Genomic DNA, 21,707 nt, shown 5'->3' on the forward strand with positions numbered 1-21,707 from the left:
TGGGTTTACTTTTTTTTTTTCCATTTAATCTGCGGGTTTTAAATACACATATAAAGGGTTACTTGCAAAAGATGTATTAAGTCTATTTTTCTTAATGGTATCAGAACATTATAACGTTTGGTTTGTTGTTCTTTTTTTGCTTTTGTTTTGTTTTATTTAAAGCACGTTTACGAGGTGTCCATGATGGATTATTCACTGGACAAATAGACGCTGTAGACACTCTTAATGCTACATACAGAGTGACTTTTGACAGGGCAGGTCTTGGAACACACACAGTCCCAGATTATGAAGTTCTTGTAAGTATTAATGACGCATTCTTAAAATAGCTGTAACAAAAAATAAAATTAAATTTTAAAAATCTACAATTGTATGCTTTAATCAAAAAAAAGAAAATTCAAAATACTACATCCGGTGGTATTGTCATAAAACAGAAACAAGCATAATAGACGTATGAGAAATTCCAGGGGAATTAGCTTCTACTGTTTATGGTTTTATAGAACAGGATAACCCTCTATGTAAAAACATAATGGCTCAGGCTGGAATAATTTACTAGACCTACTATTACAGGTTATTATAATAGCCTGAGATTAATATGAAGAAATATAACAAGTAATGTAAGATCCCAAAGAAAATTCTGCTACGGGATCCTGGCAGGATTTGCAGAAAATGTTCAAGAAAACCTGGCCCTTTGTAATTTGCCAGAGTCTGGAAAGGCCTGCAGTAGTTGCAAGCAAGTATTATGAGTTGATTTAACCTCATTTTGAAACTTCTTATGGTAATGAAGCTACCTGCGGGGATGTTGCTTTGGTCAAACAATTTGGAATTATTTCCTAGCTCATAGGCTTTTGTATCAATTTATGAGCTCCAGGAATTGTTCCTGCCAAACAGTCTGACCTAGACTGCACGCTTTTTAGAGGACCTCACGTTCTTTTTTATCTTGCATAGTGTTGAATCTATTAAGGGCCCGTAATCTGTCTACTCTCTGTCGTGATCTGAGTTTGGAGCCGTTTCGGAAATATTCTTGCAGGCTTTATTTCACGTGATGCCATAACACTTTGAAAACTCCAGCGGTGGAATATGATTTTGAAGTTCCTGCTAGCCCAAGAGCAAAACATTAATCTTTTAATGTTGTTGGGTTGGGGCGTGGATAAGCATGGTTAGTCCAGATTCCAGAAATAAACAATGTACTCCAAAAAGTGTGTAAAATTAATCTGAAAGCTCAGTATATCCTTCCTTTTCCTGTCTTACAGAGTAACGAGCCTCATGAAACCATGCCAATTGCTGCCTTTGGACAGAAACAGCGGCCGTCAAGGTTCTTTATGACCCCTCCCCGATTGCAGTACACACCTTCCCTCCAGTCTCCAATTACAGTAGGTTACTTTTTCCATGTAATATTAATCATTGAAATATTTTCTGATACATGTTGAAGCTGTTACCTTAAACAGTTTTTGAGATTAATTTTCTGAGGTTATTCAGAGAGATAAAAATTTTAGCAAATCCCTCTAAAACTAAGCTATTAAATTAAATATTCTTTCCTGTATAGGACAGTGACCCTTTATTAGGACAATCTTCGTGGAAAAACAAAATTTCAGGCACAGATACTGAAACACTAGGAGGCTTTCCGGTAGAATTCCTCATTCAAGTGGTAAGCGTTAACTGCAACTCTTAATTTTGTTGTATATTGTCCTTTTGTGCTTATTCTGCCAAGTCTTCTGCAGTTAAATGACCTTCTGTTGATTTATGACAGATATGGTGATACCCAAAATAACTTTTGAAAATATCTTAATAATATTTGGTTTTATGCCCCCCCCCGCCCCTTCGTAATATTCTCACTTGTTCATAAGGTTTGAAATATGCTGCTCTTCATACGGCAGGAGGGACTTATGTCTCCAAAAGTGTGTCTTATATTTCCCAACTCTACCAGTTGTTCCAAAAAACCAAAATTATTTCTACCTGCAAACTTTTTATTGTGTTAAAACTTTTTTTATTTAAAATATACTTGCATTATGCAAATAATATTTGTCTATGTGCATTATCATATATTGTATAATGTTGTACTTTATGTTATGTAGTGTCCTACCCTCTTGCAGAAGAAAAAAAAGCACTCTTTTCCCTGAGAGCAAACGTGCACGTTATAGATAAGGAAACTATTTTTATCTTCATCTTCATGAAGTAATTCCTCAGCGATTTTTGTACACCAGTTCAGAAGAACACAGACAAGTAATGTTAGGAATCTGAGATTCGTTGAATATCAAAACTCGTTGAAGCAAGTTACTCTTCAGGGTGATGGAAGAATGCAGTTGCTCATATTGGTTTACCTTAAGATCTGTGATTGAATTCTTTAACAAAGCAAGCTGTTTTGAACATGCTAAAGGAGATTGGAATGATCTGTGTTTAAAATACTAAGAACTGAGAAATAATATTGCTAAACGATTCTCATATTTTGAAGTATGTGTAATTGGTCAAAAGAATCAAATTGTGTCTGTTGTTCACATGAGACACTAATATTTTGGCCACTCAACATAATAAATTTATTAATATAAATAAATATTTAATATATAAAATTATATTTATTTATTATATATAATTGTATATGTATAAATATTAATATAAATAAAACTTATTATTTGACAGAATGATCTGTTCAGCTTTTTAGGAGAAACCTGTATGAAGCTAGTTTTGAAAAAGGTGGTTTGGCATCTAGCTTAGCTAAAAAAATTTAAAATAGATGTTAGTTGCTGTAAGGTTAATTATGTTAAAAATTGAAATACACACAATATATGGTCTTTGTTTATGCTGCTAAACTGTATCTGCAGTTATCCTCATACTTGAGTCACCGAGTGTGATCAATGAAACTGGGTACCTATGGTGTATTGAGCTCTGCAGCTATTCAGTGCATCAAATCGATGTGTTTATGATGTTGTTTCTGAATTTTAAACCTGAAAATGTGTGATTTCTCAGTCACGTTTGGCGTTATATTATTACTTGTTGTAAGGAAATCTGTGTTTTAAAAATATAGGCCTCTTGCTTGTATTACAAAGGGTGGCATTTTACAAAGGTACCGCATTAATATGTATTTTTGCTTGAAGATTGACAAAAGATTCTGAACAAAATCAAGCCACAGATTTTTGGCATTTGTTTATGTGAGCAACTTAATACTTTATCCAGGTTTTGATAAATGGTTTTTTAAGCCTCACAATTCTTTACTGAAGGACTACTATGCATTATTTTTAAGCCTAGAATCTTAAGGGTTTTAAGCATCAACTTCTTTATTAGAAGTTTAAGGGTGGTACTGAAATTTGGTGTTGTGAAATAGGTGAGGCTGGTGAATACTGATTATTGATTGCACTGTGTTCACCAGTCCAGATGTATTTTTATGTTAAAGGTGACCATTAAAGATGTTCTAGCCTTTCTTATACGCTGGTACGATGAAAAGGTCAACCCCCTCATTCTGATTTAATGGTGATTCAGGAAGTAAATGATCAGAAAATGTTTGATTCAAAGAAAACTTTCTGGAGAGCTATTGCCAGGCAATTATTTATGATGCCATGAATAAACAATTTCAGGAGAAAACTTCATTTTGGAAAAAACAGGAAAAAATGCAGTACGCCTTGAATAAGGTTTCAGTCCCACCCCTTAGTTCTCTTTTATGGGTTCTGAAATTAATTTGTAGCAAAAGGAAGTGTAGCCAAAATTACGTGCAGACACCAACAACTAAATGTTAGGGATATTCTATTTATGTATAACTTGCAGTTTTAAGCAAACATTGTGACTTGTAACAACTATTTTAATCATAGTTCTACACTGGTGAGTCTTTAGTTTTTCTAAATTTTTATTTAAATTAATTTCTACATGTTTACATTTTGGCATCGGAGACTGCTATTCTTTCTGGTTTTCACTGTGGAAAAACATGCATATTAGGAAAAGAATAGCTCAAAACCTATCATTATGATATTAAGAAATAAGTAAACAATAAACAAGTCATAAATTTTAAAAAAATAGTCTTTCATGCGATATGTAATGTATCCTTAAATATTTCATAACTTATACTGCATGTCAGAATGGATAGATTACATTCTAGTAAGGATTAAAATTTGGAGGACGTTTTTCCAAGTGCTCAGCTACAGCTCCCACCGCCCCTCTTCTTGTTTTGTTTTGGGGAAAAAAAATTGGATTGGGAAGGAAACAACCTAGGACGAACCAGCTTGCTTGCAGGGTTGCTGGGTGTCCAGTAGAGGGAGCATGTTAACGCAGCACGTTCTGAAAGGTGAACTGGTGTCTTCCTCATTGCCGTGCAAAAAGGAATGAGCTGCTCAGCTTAAATGCAGGAGGAAAAAATCTGAAAATGGATACTGTTTTTTTGACTATTTTCTGCTTATGAAAATTTTGAAAATATTCCGTAATAAGTGATTTCACACTTTACTTTGAAACGCTTGTGTTCTTATAAATATTGACTAAAAAATGAAATGTAAAGTACAAATCTAAACATACTGTTTGGGTTGTTCCTTCATCTCTTTTAATGTGGAAAAGCATTGTACTACATTGTCCAGTTTAATGAGAACTATAAATTATGACAAACAGGATGAGCTATGCTGAAAATAGAGCTGGTAGGCAAGAATTTCTCAAGGAAAATAGGGCTGAACTGAGTTAAAGCATTCACTGATGATACTGGCAAATTAAAATGGAAGTCTATTTAATAAAATGTACCAATGAGTGAAAGTTGGTTGACATCATAGATACAGTGAAAGGTCAGAGTTTCTCGTAGAAAGAATCAGATCATGTTGATCACAGGACTATATCTGGAAATAGAATGAATATAATATAAAATCCAAGCTCATAAACTGGAGAACTAGGGCCTTGCATCCTTGAATATGTTTGAACATCAAAGGGGAGGTTAAGCACCAAATACCTTGTGAGGTTGGGGGACAAATAATATATTCTGCATTAAGTTGGGGCCTTCCCAGCTTCATAAAGGAGAAGGACTTAGACATGCCCCATCCCTGGGGCCAGGCTGGATGGGGCTTTGAGCAGCCTGGTCTAGTGAGAGGTGTCCCTCTAGGTGTCCCCATGGCAGGGGGGCTGGAACTAGATGATCTTTAAGGTCCCTTCCAACCCAAACCATTCTATGTTAGGCAGTTGCCGGATGGTGATGACAGCAGAGCTTGATAAGTAACTTTTTGGCACGGTGGCGGATGGTGTACAGTGTTTTCTTCCCCCCCAGGTGTTTTTTTGCCAACACGAGCAATTGTGTGGTGTGTTAGAAACTATCAGAGAGACAACCCAGCTCACAAGTAACAATTCTAAAACTTTTTTTCTTGCCTTTTCCGAACTTATTGTTTTCTTATTATTGGTTCCCTGATTGGGTACTTCATGTAGCTGAAAAAATGCAAGTACTGGCTCAGCATGGGTATTGGGGGACAGCACAAGGACAGAAATGAGCAGCTAGAATTGGAAGAGTGATAACCTATACAATGCAGTATTGCCCCTGTGGGTCTGACCGTGGCTTGCCATCCACTCGTAAGATGCATCTGGCAAAGTATTTGTGGAAGAAAGAGAGAAGTATTGGTGCCAGTTTACAGGTCTAGTTCATAAGTCTGTCATTTGGAATACCGGTACAGGCTTCCTGTTGCTCACATTCAGGAAAGATGACAGTGAATGGAAAAAAGATACAGAAAGGGCCACAAAAGTGTAGGAGGTCAAGAGCCTTTTATGGGAGAGGGGACTGGAAAGGCTTGGGTTGTGGTTGGTCTAGTGAAAGAACAGTGGAGAAGAGATGCTTTTACTGTCTCTGAATAAACAGGGATAAATGTAAGGGAGAGCCTATACTTAGCTGAAAAACAGCTTTGGCAGAACAAATTACTATGAAGTGAATGAGAACACATTTAACATGGAAATTCCAAGAAGATTAATAATTAGCTGAAAGAGGTCCTGGAACAATTTACCATTAGGATTTGTGAGGGCAAGAAAGCTGGCTGCGTTAAGACTGAACTTGAAAATCAACAATGGGTATTGTATATAAGCAGATGTATGTTGAACTAGGATTTCTCCCAGTCCCATGTTCTACTACTAGGACGCAGTTAAGCCCTTCGCAATCTATAAAACCTGAAATCTTGTCTCTGTTTACCTCGGTAATAAAGCTGTTGCTGGTTGTATCAGAGCTAGTGTTTCTCTCGGGGCCCTAGAGAGCATGAATAGTTTTAGGAGCGATGCGTGTGTTGAGAGCACTCCCAGTGATTTCCACTTCAACCTGCTAGGTCCCAAGAGCAGCAGAAACAGGGTGTTCCCATTATGAAAGAAGGAAATGGAAAGCCCAGAGGTGTTCCGTATAAAATAGATCCAATCTCTATACCAGGTTTTACTGTAGGGAGTGTGCACTAAGGGCTGGTGCTCGGTCGAGGGCACAGCTGAGAACAGGATGAGAACTGTGTGAAAAAAGGTATTGTAAGGTGAGGGATATTAATTGTAGAACATGATGATACCCTTTGTTTTCCTTCAGGCTGCAAAAAAAGAAGATTCTTGATTCTTCAGGCTGTAGCTGGCCATAAATTATATTAGTCTTCCTGTAGGGAATTTCAGCTGATGGATTTCAGCATTCTCCAATCCAGGGCACTTGAAAATGCTTTAAAAATCTCTGGAAAATCCATCATTTAATTTTAATTAATTTTAATTTCTGCATCTTAACTTGATGAACAACTGAGAAATGTATTTTAAAATGATGAAAGAAACACATTTTATTATCTTGAATTTCTATGGCATTTCAAAACTGCTTAAGGACCTATTCATTCTAAAAATAGTTCCTTTGTTTTAGACCAGGTTATCGAAAATCCTTATGATCAAGAAGGAACACATCAAACAATTGAGAGAGATGAATACAGAAGCAGAAAAGCTGGTGAGAATGTTCTCTTTTCAGTTCTTAAAACAGGATATGCTTTAACAGCTAATGCAAATAGACACAATTAAAACTAGAGTCTAGATAAAAATCTATATTTTTATCGCTTTCCACAATGTGAAACTTTTTTATGTTGTTTTTTTTTTTTTTTTTTTTTTTTTTAAGACAAGTCAGACAGGTCAGTTGTTTCAAATGTGATTCTCCTTTGAAAGCATTATGCTTTGGAAACTGATTAACGTTAACATCGGAATAGCGTATGTCAGTTGACACGTAAAGTAAGGAAGTACTATGTATTTTGTGAATCTGGGGTACAAGTTTGTATGGTAAGACGTTCGTCATAATTTTATTTTGTGGATGGTAGGTACTTATTTATTTAGCTTTCTGTCTAAAGCAATAACTCAGTTCAGAGATTTTCTATATAAAGCTCTGAGTGCCCTTGACCAGCATTTAAAATTGCAATACCAGAGCAGCTACAGCATAATTAGCAGCAGCGGAATAGTTTTTCTTGCTAGGCTTTATCTAATCATCAGTCAGTAAATCAAAATGATAAGAATGTCTCCTCTACCACCCATGGCTATCAATCAACTTGAAAGTGGAAAGCTATCAGTCTCAACCTTCTGCTAACGTCCATTCAGACAGTTGTCTCTACAACATACAGACAGAAAGCTAAAGGTTTGTGGAGAGAAAGAGGAGTCCTTTTTATTTCTTGAAACTAAAAGTGCTATTTTTTTCATGTAAAATATTTGAATGTTGAAGCATTTGATTTATTGTGGTAAGATTTCCCTCTTTGTCCCTTCAGTGATCATGTGCACATGCATGTTGTTATTCTGTTCCTACTGCCCTATCCCTACATCTCTGTAATTTTCTTCTTTTGTGCTGTGATGCTGTTTTTCAAAACCTTGTTATCATTTCAGTTACTGCATTATTTTTTCCTGTGCATCAAATGTTTTGTCTTTTAATTTTGCATATTAAAAATTAAAATAGATGCAAAAAGAAGGAAGATTAAAACATACCATTGCAACCTGTAACTCTGATACTGAAAAACTAACAACTCTTCTTAAACTAAAAACCTTTTTGTTTTTACTGAGATATTAGTACTTTTGCACAGATAAGGACATCCTTAGGAATGACAGTAGCCTTCCTCTGACAAGAATCCAGGTATTAACATGTCACTAGCTACTAAGCCATAAATTAACTCTATTGTAGAATATCAAGGAAAATAACAAAATTGAAAGAGCAAAAAAGCAACAGGGAAGAAGAGGATGTAGAAATAAATGTTAAGTTTGATATATTTTAGCTCAGTTGTAGCCTAGATAAGGACTTTTAGATACTTTTGAAATTCTTCCCTTGCGTGGTTTCCTTTGCAAACCAGCAATCATAAAGCAACCTCTGTTACTATTCAAGGCTGGCCTGATAAAAATAGAGGAAGCGATACCTTTCTATTGGGCCATATTCTTAGCCTGTCTGCTAATCCTCTTTGTCCCTTGGCAATCCCGTCTATGTTTGTGCTGCTGAGTATATATTGTTTCTCCTTTAAAATGTCTTTTCTTCGAACAAGAATCTTTTTCCAGCACCAGTCCACTTGAATATCAGTAACATATCTGAACACGAATAAAATAGAATCTTTTGAGTTCATTCAGGTATAGCTTAGTTGTCAGACTTTGATGATAATTCATACAATTGTGATTTGATAATAGTTAGAGTAACACCGCTGTTTGGTTTAAAGCAATCCTTTTACGGAGACTTTCTTGTAGTGGCTGATCCAATGTAGAAATAAATGGAACTGACCAAAATCAGAACTGGTACTGAATATAGTCCATTATTTTCTGGCAATAATAATAAATTTATATGAGGCAGGGGATTCCTTCAGAGGAGCTATTAATACATACAACTGTACATTTTCTATTTCATTTTTCTGAAAGGACAGCTTATTAATAGTTAAGCATCTTGACATCACTGCTAATCTTGGTTACAGGCTATAAACAAGTTATCATGTACATAAAACAGTAAACACTTTTCTGATACCCATTTGGATAAACACATCTAAATAAAAAGGGTGGCTAGTTCATTTTTTCCAGTTGACCTGTGATAAAGACAAGGTAAAGGTGATGCTGGTTGTTCCAGGGAAGCATGTAGATGTTCAGTGACAGAGATGTTATCTGCTTCCGTCTACTAAAAACATCCATCTTTTGTCTGACAGTTCAGCTGTTTGTGCAGTGCCTCCAGATCTCGGGTAGCTCCTGGATCAGAAATAGTGCTGGTGCTGAGAAATATTTATTTCATCGTCACTAACATAGAACGCCCTTAGCCTTTCCTATCTGATGGGGAATTCATAATTGTCTGCGGCTTTCACAACTGGAGTAGTCCAGTCTGCCCTAGGTGGGCTGGGCACTGCAGAAGGTCTGAAAGTTACAACTTTTTCCTTATGTTCCAGAGCCGCAGGAAGTATGTCAAATATATGCTGGTTTCTAGTTTGCTTTTAAGTGAATGCTGAAGTTATGGTGTTAGTTAAAAGCCCTATTAATTTGGTATTCAGGCTTGCAAATCCCTAGAAATCATTTCAGTGATTAAGTTTAATGGGGAACTTACAACTGAACTGATAACTGAAACCTCAGTTTTGAGATTTTGACCTGGATCCTCCTGATGAAGGCTCTTGACTCTGCAATTTGCTTCATCTTCTGGTGTGACATCTATGGCTACAGGTTTGATTGTATGAGGTACCTGTATCTCAAACTTGTGGCTGAGAAGCAGTGGAAATATATCTTGCTTATCTTGCAAGAGCCCACTTAGAATCATAGAATTATTTTGGTTAGAAGAGACCCTTAAGATCATCAAGCCCAACCGTTAACCTGGCATTGCCAAGTCACCACTAAACCATGTCCCTCGGCACTATGTCTACCAGTCTTTTAAATACCTCCAGGGATGGCAACTCATCCAGTTCCCTGGGCAGCCTGTTCCAATGCTTGACAACACTTTCTGTGAAGAAATTGTTCCTAATATTCAATCTAAAGCTCCCCTGGCACAACTTGAAGCCATTTCCTCTTGTCCTATTGCCTATTACTTAGGGAAAGAGACCAACCCTCACCTCGCTACAACCTCCTTTCAGGTAGTTGTAGAGAGCAGTAAGGTCTCCCCTGAGCCCCCTTTTTTTATATTTACAATTTTTTATATTTTACAATATATTGTATGTTTTGTTTCAATTTCATAAATACCACCCAAACAGTGCCAAGACACATTCTGAAAACAGAAAAACATACTGTACTCTGGTATTTATTTTTTATGGAAAACTGTGCTTACCCTAAATATTTATATTACCAAATATAAGCTTTAGCACCTTTAGTTTTTGGCAGAACTGTTAGGTGTAACAGAAGGTACGTAGCACTGAGTCATCCTCAGGTGACCACTAACTTACTAGATGACTGTGCCTCCCATCTTGCAGCAGAGGTCGTCGTGGCTGTATTGTCCTATACTGTTCTCCAACTGACAGGATAGTTTTCTGTTCATACAGTAGGGAGGAGCCATACCCAACTACTGGAGAAATAAGGAGGTCGGACCACAGTTGTCTTCGATAGCATTTACCAACACTGATTATCATGGCACTTTATGAAGGGAATAAAAGCATGGTAGTTACTACACAGCTGTCAGCTTTAAATAGCAATACTAGGTTTTGATATTTTGTATGTTGACTTTTTCTATTAAACACTGGGATTTCAAATATCTCAGTATTATTTTCAAGTGAAAATTCCTTTTGATGAGTTCAAAAGATATATAAGTCCAGTATTGCATTAACTTTAACAGGCTTTGTCTTTTCCACAGAAATCCTATTCTATGCCAATAGGCATTGAGTTCCAGAGGAGATACGCAACTATTGTTCTAGATCTAGAACAGCTAAACAAAGACTTAAATAAAGTTTTGCATAAAGTTCAACAGTATTGTTATGAGGTAAGATTCCTTCTCTCTGTCCCTGCCTCTGTCTGTCTGTGTTTCTTTTCCCAGACTGCAGACACTTCTGGTGATGCCAGTGTCCAGTTTTGAAATAGACATGCATGTACATAAAGGAAGAAAAAAATATACTCTCTTTGAAATCATTTGTCATTTCACACATACACCAAATGCAAAGGAGATCTTTGTTCTTCATTTCTCTTCGTTATATCTATGCAGCTTGCTCCTGACCAAGGCCTCCAGCCTGCAGACCAGCCGACAGATCTGAGGCGGAGGTGTGAAGAGGAGGCTCAGGAGATCGTCAGGCAAGCAAATTCCTCAACAACAGGACAGCTTTGTGTTGAAAGTGAAAATTTAACTGATCTTATCGCTAGACTTACAGCAATATTACTGCAGATTAAGGTAAAATGTTCGCAAAAATAAAGCTTCTCTCTTAAAATACATAGTGTTAAGGCTCTGTCAGTTTCTTTGTGCCAAACTGTGAGAACATTTTTTGTTTTCTTCTCCTACAGTGTCTAGCAGAAGGAGGTGACCTGAATTCCTTTGAATTTAAATCACTAACAGATTCATTAAATGACATTAAGAATTCAATAGACTCCTCAAATATCAGGTATTACTTCTTGAATATTTAATTCTTAATTACACATTTTGTGCCAGCAGGCAATTCTTATGGTATTTTAGAGGTGAACATTGATTATAATTAAGGGTTTTAATCTGGTAACTTTTACTAATAGGAATGGTCCCATTTAACAAGGGGGCTTCTTAAAGGGAGTGTGAAATTAGCAGTTTTCTGTTTGAACCTCTCAGTGAAGTCACCTGATTTATTTTTTTAAAGAAAGAAAAAAGTGTTAAATTGAGGCAGCAACAACTAGACTTTCTTGCTCTTCAGTTATTTACAACAACTAATAAGTTATTTTAGAATATTTTCAGACTTTGAAATCCCACCAGTAAATGTATTATAAGTTCTTTAAACCGGTACAATTCCAGTATTTTTTTTTTGCATAGTTACTCAAGCTCTGGTCTGTAAATATAAAAAGTTGGCATATGAAACAATTATAGCTTCTGACCAGCTTCCATTAGCAGTATTTTAAACCCAGAAACAGAAGAACAGCCATATTGTACCAGATCAAAGGCCCATCTAGTCTAGATGGGCCGTTTTTCAACAGTTGTCACAAGCAGGTGCCCGAGGAAGCATTATAAAAATAGCAAGAATGCAGTGATACTTGTCTGGAATACCCCGCAGCCTCCAGCAATTTGTGACCATGACTTTTTTTATAATCATAATGCTGCTAAATTACATAATTTAGAAAATATACCAAAATGCTTAGTATTTCCTTATACCCTCCATACTTGTATTGGTACATAATAATGGGAGGCTGCACATGGGTTTTTTTTTTTTGGTAAAGATAATAGGATGGCCTTTTGATTTAAAAGTAATTATTAAAAAATTTTATTTTAAAGTAATTATTTTTCATTAGTAGAAACAAAAATAAACCCCAAACATTAGTGAAACTTCTCTGTAATCAACACTGCAAACGGCATGTTGGAATGGATTCAACTAAAGGTTGACGTACACTGCAAAGAAGGTGATGATGTTTCAATTTCACTGTACTTATTTTGGGCTTTTTAACATGTCTTTGCAATATTTTTATTTCATTAACTCTGGTCGTGTTAAAGTCTTCTTTAAAGTACCAGAGTCCATAACTCTTGATTTCATGCAGCTGTTTATGCAAATGCTGTTTTCACATATGTCTCTATCAAGTTGCGTTAGTGTATACTACTCTCTGATTCATCTGAATTTTGGTATTGGCTGTGTTCGTACCTTGACTTTCACTGTAGAAATATTCAGACACAACTCTTAAATATGGGGTTTAACACTTTTTTTTTCTTTTTGTTCTTTTCTTCCTGCAGTTGTTTTCAGAATAACGTCGAGATCCATGTTGCACATATTCAGAGTGGTCTGAGCCAGATGGGGAATTTACATGCTTTTGCAGCTAATAACACCAACAGAGACTGAAAATTTTCTTTCAAGTGTACAGCAAGTAGTTCTGGAAAATCCTCTTCCTTTATATAGGCTTCACCAAATATCCTAACTGCCAGAAGATAAGGGAAAAGAAAACCTCTCAGAAAGGACCCTTTTAAATATATTATATCTGCTTCTTAAGAAAACCAGCATTACTGGCCAGCGTTACATTAGATTTCTCCATTTGTTATTCACATACAGTAGTTTTGCTAACTGGTAATCTCTTAGTAATTGCATTTATTATAATTAACTTGAAAACATAGTTTCATATAATTCGAACTTAGTTTTTAAAAGTTCAGATGAATTCTGCGCACCTCTTGCTGTTGGCTCTGGGTATGTTAGAAGTGATGAAGAGGAAATGGCTCAAACCAGTAGCCCCATGGCAGGTCTTTGTAATGTTAAGCTGCGCTACTGGGTAGGTATGGAGAGATGCCATTTCAGCCTTCAGGCAGCGTGGTGGTGGTGGTGGTGGTGACAACGCAGGCTGAGTGTTCCTCATCTAAAGAAGCAGCAGGACACGGGCAGCAAACAGAAGCTGTAAACTTGAGGATGTTGGGCAGGTCTATCGATCGGTCGATGTCTTGTTGGAACTTTTAATTTATCATAACTTATAGAAGGAGTCTAATGAAGGAATATAAAAACGTAACTGGTGACTTTCCAGAAAGAGATTGGTTATGGCTTTTTCCCTTCACACGGGGCAAAAGAAGTGCTTTACTTGGTATTTTATATAAATAACTGGTTAAACATATTGTTTTTCCAAATTTTTGTTTGTTTTGCACAACTTTTAAATTAGATTACTGGTTATCCAACAATACCCAACGTATATAAATATGAAGATTTTTATAATTAAAGATAACCAGTGAGGTAAAGAGCAAAAATGAAAAGTGACAACCTGCCTATGAGTACCTTTGGGAATGTTGATCTTGTAAAAAGTGTGTATTGGTTTGTTTAAATAGTCTTGTAAAGCTTCTGTGTAATGAATTGTTTCCAGATATGAATTTTCAGAGATAGCTGTAGAGATGTTTTTGATTCTTTTAGATGCCTCATTAAATGAGGTCTTTTATATGTTAATGTATAAAGAATATGTAAACAGGATTATTTTCAATTTTAAAATTTTGTATAGTTTAAAGATGCTTCTGTATTCTGTGTTGGTATTGTGCCACTGCAAAACTTTAGTGCAGAGTTTATATTTAGCTAAACTTGTTCTGTTAATTAAGAGAAATGCATAAATCTTTTATTCTCAACAAAATTTGTAACTCTGAATAAATTGACCTATGAGAGTTGATATATTTCACAAAAACGCAAACTTTTTTGCATATGGTCTCAGGTCATTTTTTTTTTTTAAGAGAATTTTATTTAATTGCTGAAAGTGAAATGTTACGAGGACAAGGTGAGTAGCTGTTTTAAAATGTATTTAGAAACTTTACCTGGGATATTACAAAATAATGCTAAACACTAACTTTGCTGAGTGATCCATGGAAATTTACATCTCATAACACAATAGAACATTTTAGCGGTCCCTGCAATTGCTTTTGTAATTACGTTACTCATTATTTTGTGGTGTTACCATCTGTTCGGTAAAGAAGATAGAAAGGTCCTCTCCCACCACCCTTTTTATTTAATCAGGGGAAGGTGCCAAAGCCTGACTTAAGGCACAGAGGTTTAGTCTGACAGTAACTAACACGATCTACGGGTAACTCATGAAAAAGGAACCATCCCCTTGCTGTTTACTTTCACGCCCGTCCTTGTCATCTGCTGCTCATAAAACACGCTGGTGTGCCGTTTTGGGGAGCTCTGCTGCTGAAGTTCACTTTTTGTGTCAAGTTTGCTGCCAGTAAACAGCAAGGACAACCTTTTCCAGCAGCAGCTTGCTGTTGATAAAAGCACCCCAAACTCAGGGAGAGAGAAGTTGTAGATACTGGTAGATACCACTACCAAGAATGGTGTTCAGCAAAGAGGATTTGGGAACCTGCATTTCATGACAAACTCATTTCTTACTGGATACCAGAATACGTTGTAATAACCACCACGCTCCAATCTTAACTCTGGTGCTGTAGGTATGATGTTTTTTACGTGTGGATTCTTAAACGTGTCTTTCCAACATGCTTTGTTTGAGGTAGGTTTTTAAATCATTGCAGGGTAATGTAAAATAATAGGAAGATACAGAATTTGTGATAAAAGTATCCATGTACTTTCACGTGTCATTTGGCCAACACACATAGGTAATGGGAACATACATGCTGCCCCTCTTCGGGAGGCTGCATTTCCCCTTGATTAGTGGTATGTTGGGTCAGAGTTAATGCAGAGCTCATACAACTACTGTAACTTGAGTCTGCAGGAGCAGAACAAGTTAGTTTGGTCTCTTAGAGGAGGTAAACTTGAATTCACACTGCACCACCAAGAAATTATTGTCTCATTTTCTGTTTCCTGCTAGAAGTACTTCTCTTCTGGAGTACTTCTCTTCTGGGGCCTTCCTGACCCCTAAGGTAACAGCTCCTTAGGCACCGAAGTCCACTTAGGTGCACGCATCTGATGTTGGTTGGTTTTTGCTTCATGCCTCTTTTTTGTTTGTTTGTTTTTGTTTTTTTGTTGTCTCCAAGAACAGCTCTATTTTTTTAGAGGGAGGATATCAATCAACAATCCTGCAATGCCACTTTGCCTTCCAAGCTTGCAGTTCAACCACAGTTCATCTGTTCCAGACCTTGCAAGGACAGGTGCGTTATGGGGTGACACTGAGAGATTTTGTGCATTGGTAGCCGTATTCTGTTGGGCGTGATTCCCCATATAGGGTATTTCTGCCATCAGTACATGGGTCACCTTTTCTGTGCTGCCAAACTGTCAGAGCCTCACGGCATTCAGGTGCTCTTCCATAACTGAGTCTTAGAACTTGCTCTGTAAGGCTCTGAAGTGCAGCTTTGTAGGCAGGAAGAACTGGCCTTATCCTCAAAATGCATATATAGTAATATATCCTTCCTTAATAAATGGAATTACAGAAGAGGCTTCTGTTACTATTAATTTTGGTGTTCTCAGAAGGGTTCTCGGTGCAGAGCCATTCAGCCCACTCCCAATCACATAAACAGCTTATGTATAGTCTACGGTATTCAAATTCAAAGCTTATGTGTCTTTACAGTGTTCACAAAATACTACTGCTTTTCTGTAGTTTAACATTAACCTTGGCTTAAGTGGCAAGGTTGAGGCTTTTGAGCAAGATGATGATTTGAGGGTTTGGGTTTTTATTACTTCGGCCATAAATTGGCATTTTCATTCAGGGATGGGGGTGGTTGTTTAGAGCAGATCTAAAGCAAATACTGACGGCGATAGTTTAAGGCAGTTTTTTTAACCCGTCCTTCAGGCCCCGTATGTCTCTTACTCACACCTGAGCCTTGGCCGTGGCTCTCCAGGCCCTGGGAAGAGGAACCTGCAGCTGGGCTATCTACCACCGCTGTTCTCTACCCCACCTCTGCCAAGGTAAGAAACCCTGTCCCTGCCCCAGGCACACACACAAAGTACAGCAAGAATGTAAACTTTTATTTATTATTTTTTTCCCCTCTGTCAAAAAATCCTGACAGACCAGTCCCACTCTTCTACTTTTTTACGACCAGCCCCCGTTCCCAAGACACACAGTGGATTTGGTTAGCTTTTTGGCTAAAGAAGGTTAAATAGAAATACAAAACATGCTAACGGAAATCTTTAAATACAGTGTGAAAAGATGCCCTCAGCTGGTGGCGCTGACCCGTATCTTTCGTAAATAAATAGGTAAAATCAGTTACTACCGGATAAAGTGCAACAGCGGCGGAGCCGGGTGAGGTAGAGCGGTACGGGACGGCTCCCCTGAGCCGCGGAGCCCCGGGACGGGCGGGGGTTTGCCGGGGGAGCCCCCCGGGGCCGGGGCGGGTCCTGCCGGCGCTCAGAGGGCTCGGAAGGCGCCCAGGGCGTTCTCCTCCCACTCCGAGCCCGACTCCGAGTAGCCGCTGGTGTCCTCGGCGTCCGAGACGGGCGAGTACCGCCCGCAGAAGGCGCGGGCCGGCGGGAAGGGGGGCGGCCCCGACAGGGAGGCAGCTTCGGTCCCGCCGGGCCGGCCGGCCGGGAAGCCCTCGAAGCCGGGGCCAGGGGGGAAGGCGGCGGCCGGCGGCCACTCGCCGGGGGCCGAGCCCTCCTCCTTGATGGGGACGGTAGGGGCCGGGCCGGAGAGGGCGCAGCGCGGCCGCTCCGGAGGGCGCAGGGCGGCGAAGCGGGGCGGCGGCGGGTAGCCCGGGGGCGGCGGCGGGACGGCGGGGCCGGTGCGGAGCGGTCCCCGCTGGCGGCGGGACTTGGCGCGGCGGTTCTGGAACCAGACCTGGGGAGAGAGGGCGGCGGTGAGGGCGGGCGGGGGCGGCCCCGGGCGGCGCGGCGCGGCCGGCGCCCCTCACCTGGATGCGGGACTCGGGGATCTGTGTGGCGTCGGCCAGCTTCTCCCGCAGGTAGATGTCGGGGTACATGGTGTCCTGGAAGACCAGTTCCAGCGTCTCCAGCTGCGCCGCCGTGAAGCTGGTCCGCTTCCGACGCTGTGAGGCCGCCGCCGGCGCCCCCTCCGACGGCTCCGCCGCCCGTCCCGCCGCGGGAAGCGCCCTGAGGCCGGGGGAGGCCGCGCCGGGCCCGCCGCCCCCCGCCCACCGTCCTGCGGGGAAAGCGGACGGCTCCGCCGGAGGCTCCCCGAAGCGCAGCGCGGCCATGGCAGCGGGCCAGGAGGGGGCCCGGGCCGCCCCGCCGCCCTTTATAGCCGTGGAGGGGGCTCGGCGGGGGCGGGGGTTGGGAGGGGGGTGGCACGGCCCCGCGGGGAAGGTGGGCGCGGAGGTCCGGGCACCCCGCCGGGCCCCGCACCCCCGGCTTGCTGGTGGGGTGTCCGCCGGGGTTGTCCCCTGCCTGGCCCAGCCCAGAGGCCTCGGCGGCGGCCGGGACACCACAGCCCCGCCGTGCCCGGCCCGGGGGGCGATGGCTGGTGGCCGTCGAGCTCAAAACATGGGCAGCAAAGGGGAGAGCGGAGCGGGGTTTGCATCCCCCTTACGTGGGCAAAATGACTTGGCTTTGGGAAGTTGTCGCCCTGCATGGGGCAGAGTCCCACATCTGGGTTATTTCTGATACAACATCTGGGCTGATGCGGTGATGGAGTTTGCTCCCTCCAGTTACTGGTGCGGAGGTGGGTGTTCTCCAGCAGCTGTCCGCTTTGGTGAACGGGGGATCTGGCATGGTGTGAGACTCAAAGTAAACAAAACTTATCTCTTCCCTTGGCCACCACTGCTCTGGTGGCAGTGCTTTGCTGCGACCTCCTGCTGTGCCTGCTGCCGCTGCTGCGAAAACATCTTTCTTTTTCAGATGGCAGTTAAACGTACCTGGAGAGCCCCTGCAGCTCAGCCAGGGCAGAGACGGACGCTGGTGTCACCACCTTCGGACGCTGGTGTCACCACCTTTCCCACCCACTTGCTAATGGCTCTGTGCTCCCGTGCGGAGCCAGAACAGTTTCCCAGCTGGAGAGGTCTCGCACCAAACCCGTGCCTGGACGCTACAACAGGCCGTACCTGACTGTCACCAAGGAGCTTTAAAAGGGTTTTGTCCTCTTTTTGCTTTACAGGACTGTCTCCTATGAAAAGTGACTTTGTATGAAAGAATAGTGCTTTGATTGTCAGCAGCCATTTTTGAAAGTTTTAGTCCTAAAGCATTTGTACCTTTGTGCTTTTACACATGCAGCAATCAGGGTGCTTTCATTAATAAAGCTTCTAGGTCGTTTGTTCCCGAAATCATGGCCTGTACTCTGCAGACAGCTGTCAGAAAGATGAGCCTTGTACAGCATTCTCGATTAGCAGTGTAACGAGAGGGCATGGTGGTGGAGAAAGGGCACAGGTGAGTGGTGATCCAGAAAGCATGGACAGCATTATTTTAGGTTTTTAATAAAAGACTTGGGGAGGGTTGAATTACTCTGCAGATTCTGTGCAGATTTAGAAGACGCCACAGGTGGCATCAAAAGGGAATCACTCCATATTACATTTACATGATGAATATTTTAGTCTATTTTATATCAAATAACATTTGCTGACAAACACAGGCAGAGGTTTCTTTCCTGTGTAATGCAGAATAGAGATGTGACATCCTTTAGGTTTCTGAAGGATTTAATCCTGCTTTGAATTATGCCCTTATAGGGATATTGACTTTAGTTACTATGATTTGACCAGGGTGGATTATGTACGCCAGACAGAGAGCAGCTTTTTCAGGGAAATGTGGTGTTTTTTTTTTCACACACGTACATGTGTGTTTCTTTCAGCAGCAGCAGCCCAGGCTCAAGTAGCTGCTGGCACCGCAGCCCCCCCACTGTTCACCCCCATCCCACTGCTTTCCCTTTAGCTGGGTGGGTTGCTAAGCTGTATGTGTGTCCACACAGCATGATCAGGGAACTAATCCAAGTTAAATTAACTGTACAGGAACAGCAGTTGTGGGGTTTTTTTAAATCCAGCTCTGGGATTCCCCACCCGTGGGTCACCAGCAGCCCTGGGGATGGCTGTACAAGTGAGGGCACTGCCAGGTGGGAAACGAGGGGATCCCATCTGTGGGTGCTTCCAGGGCTGCCAACACCTGCATCTGGTGCTGAGCTAGAAGAGGACAAAACTGAGACAGGCTTCCCCGGGAGCATGGTGGTTTTCAGTGGCAGACTTCCCATTAAGACGACTACTTTATCAGTGTATATTGAATACATACTCAGGAAAGAGCGAGTACTGGGAGCTAACAGACCTATTCCCAACTGCTAAATCTGGAAATGGGCTGACTCTTTGATCTCTGGCTGCTGTGACATCCTTCGGGCCAGAAGTCTTCTCGGTTCCCTTGCAGTTTAAGGTACCAGAGGTGTTCCAGTAGCTCTCCTGTAGCAGCTGCTGGCATGCTTCCCCTGGTGAGGAGATGAATGGAGGCATTGTCTAGGCCTGAAAACTTTCATTAAGAGACACAGATATAACATTTATAGACCGTAAAAAAAGAAAAGTCCACTTTGTTACAGCGGAAGGAAAAACCACAAACTTCTACATAAACTTTGTTGTAATAGGTGTTGTATAGGAGTGCATTTTGACCGCCAGTTCTGCGGTACGGAATGGGAAGCCTGTGTTTTGCGGCTCTGTAGAACAGGCCAGGTGCACCTCTGCTGCTGCGACTGAATCACGTGGGCAAAACGGCCGGTGCCTTTCATGCAGCCCAGATTGCACCCACGGGCTCCAGGGAATGGGGTTCGCGCTCGGTCACAGAATCACCTGTCTGCCGGCGATTTTCTAGCAGGCGTTCCGGCAGTTTACCCGCGCGTGGCTGAGGCAGCTGTAGGCAGCCTGCCCTCCCTGGCTGCGCGCCTTTGGTGCCGACCTCCGTGTGCTTCCACCCTCTCTGCCTCCGTTTCCTTTTCTGGGCTGGCTGGCTCACACCAGCATCTTGATACAGCTTAGTGATGAGTCCTCTTCTGCGTACCAGCATTATGTGCTGGACACAAAAGCGGAGCAATTCTGGGGCAAGACCAGAGCCCAAGAATCGTATTTTCCCTTTCCCGTTGCTCAAAGCATTACACACTAATTTCCTCTGTGGGATCCTCCTGGCCACCCTTCTGTATTGGCTTGGTTTGGAAGGGATCTAAGATTGAAGAAAGGCCAGGGGACAGTGCTCTAATTGTAAAGTTTGCTGGAGATCAGAGTGGGAGGCTTTTGCCTCCTCCCAGGCAAGCAGGAGGGCATGAAAGACAGCTCTTTGCTTTCTTCTGCCAGTTCTCTCCCCTCCCTACGTTGGCACACCTCTCTGCAGCTCCCACAGACTGTCATCCCACCCATGTGCTAAAAGCGATGCCTGTGAGGTACTGCAGCGTGCCTCCTGCAGCAAGAAGAAACCCACGGTGTCTGGATGCAGCAGAGTTTCCTTTCCCTGAAGAGGTTTTGCATCCTGCTGTGCCCCTTGTAAGTCTGACGAGGAGGTTTCCAATGCCTTGTGGGTGTCAGCAACTGCATGGTGCTATACCTAGGTAAGGGCTGGAAGCATTTAAGAAGACATTCAGACTTTTTTGTCCTTTCCCGTTCTGCGTACTTGCTTTTATTTGTGTCCTGTCCCCGCAAACGGGGGATTCTACCTCTTCCCTCGAGAGGCAGAAGCTATGACATAAGTCCAGAAGTGGCTCGCTTTTTGAAATTAAGATGGCTAAACTTGAGATAACTAAGGGAAGAGCAGCCTACCTTGTGTAGATAACAGAGACTACAGCCTGCTTCGGAGGCTGATTACATTGATCGTCACTCTGTTTGTCAAGAGAGAAACTCCTTATGCTTTTGTCTGTGCTGGGAGTGTCCCTGCACTGAGGTACCTGTGCTGAGGGGTCTCTCACAATACCAAATGCGCCTCTGCCTGCACTAAAAACACAATTTTAAGCTGCAGGTGGAGAACACGCTGTCACGTCACTGCTGCAAGCTCTGAGCATCCGGCGACAGGCTCTGAAACACTGAGATTTTGGAGGAGAAGGGGGAGATGGGCCCTGTGCAGGGTTTGCTGGCTGCTGGCTTTTCAGCCTTTTGCATGTCAGGCTGGGGAGGTTCTCTCAGGCTGTTAAAGGCCACAAAGTCATCTTTTAAACGTGCAGATTAAGATGCTGCCTTACGTGACTTGAGGAGCTGGGGCTTGGGAAGCATGCCAGAATGCATGGCAAGAGCAGGCAGCCGTGTGACGTTCACCCGTGTCTTTTTGCTGCCAAAACAAACGCACCCCTTTAGATAACTAACGCACTTGAGCTGTTCTGCTGCTCGCTCCCGCCGGGGATGAGATGCGACGGGGTTTGCCATGCGGTGGTTTGTAACCACTAGTACAGCCTTT

General features: G+C 41.6%; 2 protein-coding genes across 3 annotated transcripts in view; one reads left to right on the forward strand and one right to left on the reverse strand.

The window, feature by feature from the left end:
* LIN9 (lin-9 DREAM MuvB core complex component) overlaps window positions 1-14,139 on the forward strand; it is a 41,518-nt gene extending 27,379 nt beyond the window's left edge. For both annotated transcript variants that reach the window (XM_063330956.1, XM_063330957.1), the window contains 8 exons: window positions 163-296; window positions 1,251-1,370; window positions 1,544-1,645; window positions 6,809-6,889; window positions 10,706-10,831; window positions 11,051-11,233; window positions 11,344-11,441; window positions 12,743-14,139. In XM_063330956.1, the coding sequence (XP_063187026.1) occupies window positions 163-296; window positions 1,251-1,370; window positions 1,544-1,645; window positions 6,809-6,889; window positions 10,706-10,831; window positions 11,051-11,233; window positions 11,344-11,441; window positions 12,743-12,848 (950 nt within the window). In that variant the 3' untranslated portion in view covers window positions 12,849-14,139. The remainder of the gene's footprint in view (window positions 1-162; window positions 297-1,250; window positions 1,371-1,543; window positions 1,646-6,808; window positions 6,890-10,705; window positions 10,832-11,050; window positions 11,234-11,343; window positions 11,442-12,742) is intronic.
* A 2,600-nt stretch (window positions 14,140-16,739) lies between these two features.
* MIXL1 (Mix paired-like homeobox) lies at window positions 16,740-17,812 on the reverse strand. Its single transcript, XM_063330958.1, has 2 exons — window positions 17,264-17,812; window positions 16,740-17,190 (listed from the first exon to the last, which is right to left on the reverse strand). Exons 1-2 carry the CDS (start codon window positions 17,564-17,566, stop codon window positions 16,762-16,764), a joined length of 732 nt encoding a protein of 243 aa, XP_063187028.1. The 5' UTR covers window positions 17,567-17,812; the 3' UTR covers window positions 16,740-16,761.
* Between the last annotated feature and the right edge of the window lie 3,895 nt (window positions 17,813-21,707).

Source organism: Chroicocephalus ridibundus, chromosome 3, assembly GCF_963924245.1.
Source record: "Chroicocephalus ridibundus chromosome 3, bChrRid1.1, whole genome shotgun sequence".
Lineage (NCBI taxonomy): Eukaryota > Metazoa > Chordata > Aves > Charadriiformes > Laridae > Chroicocephalus > Chroicocephalus ridibundus.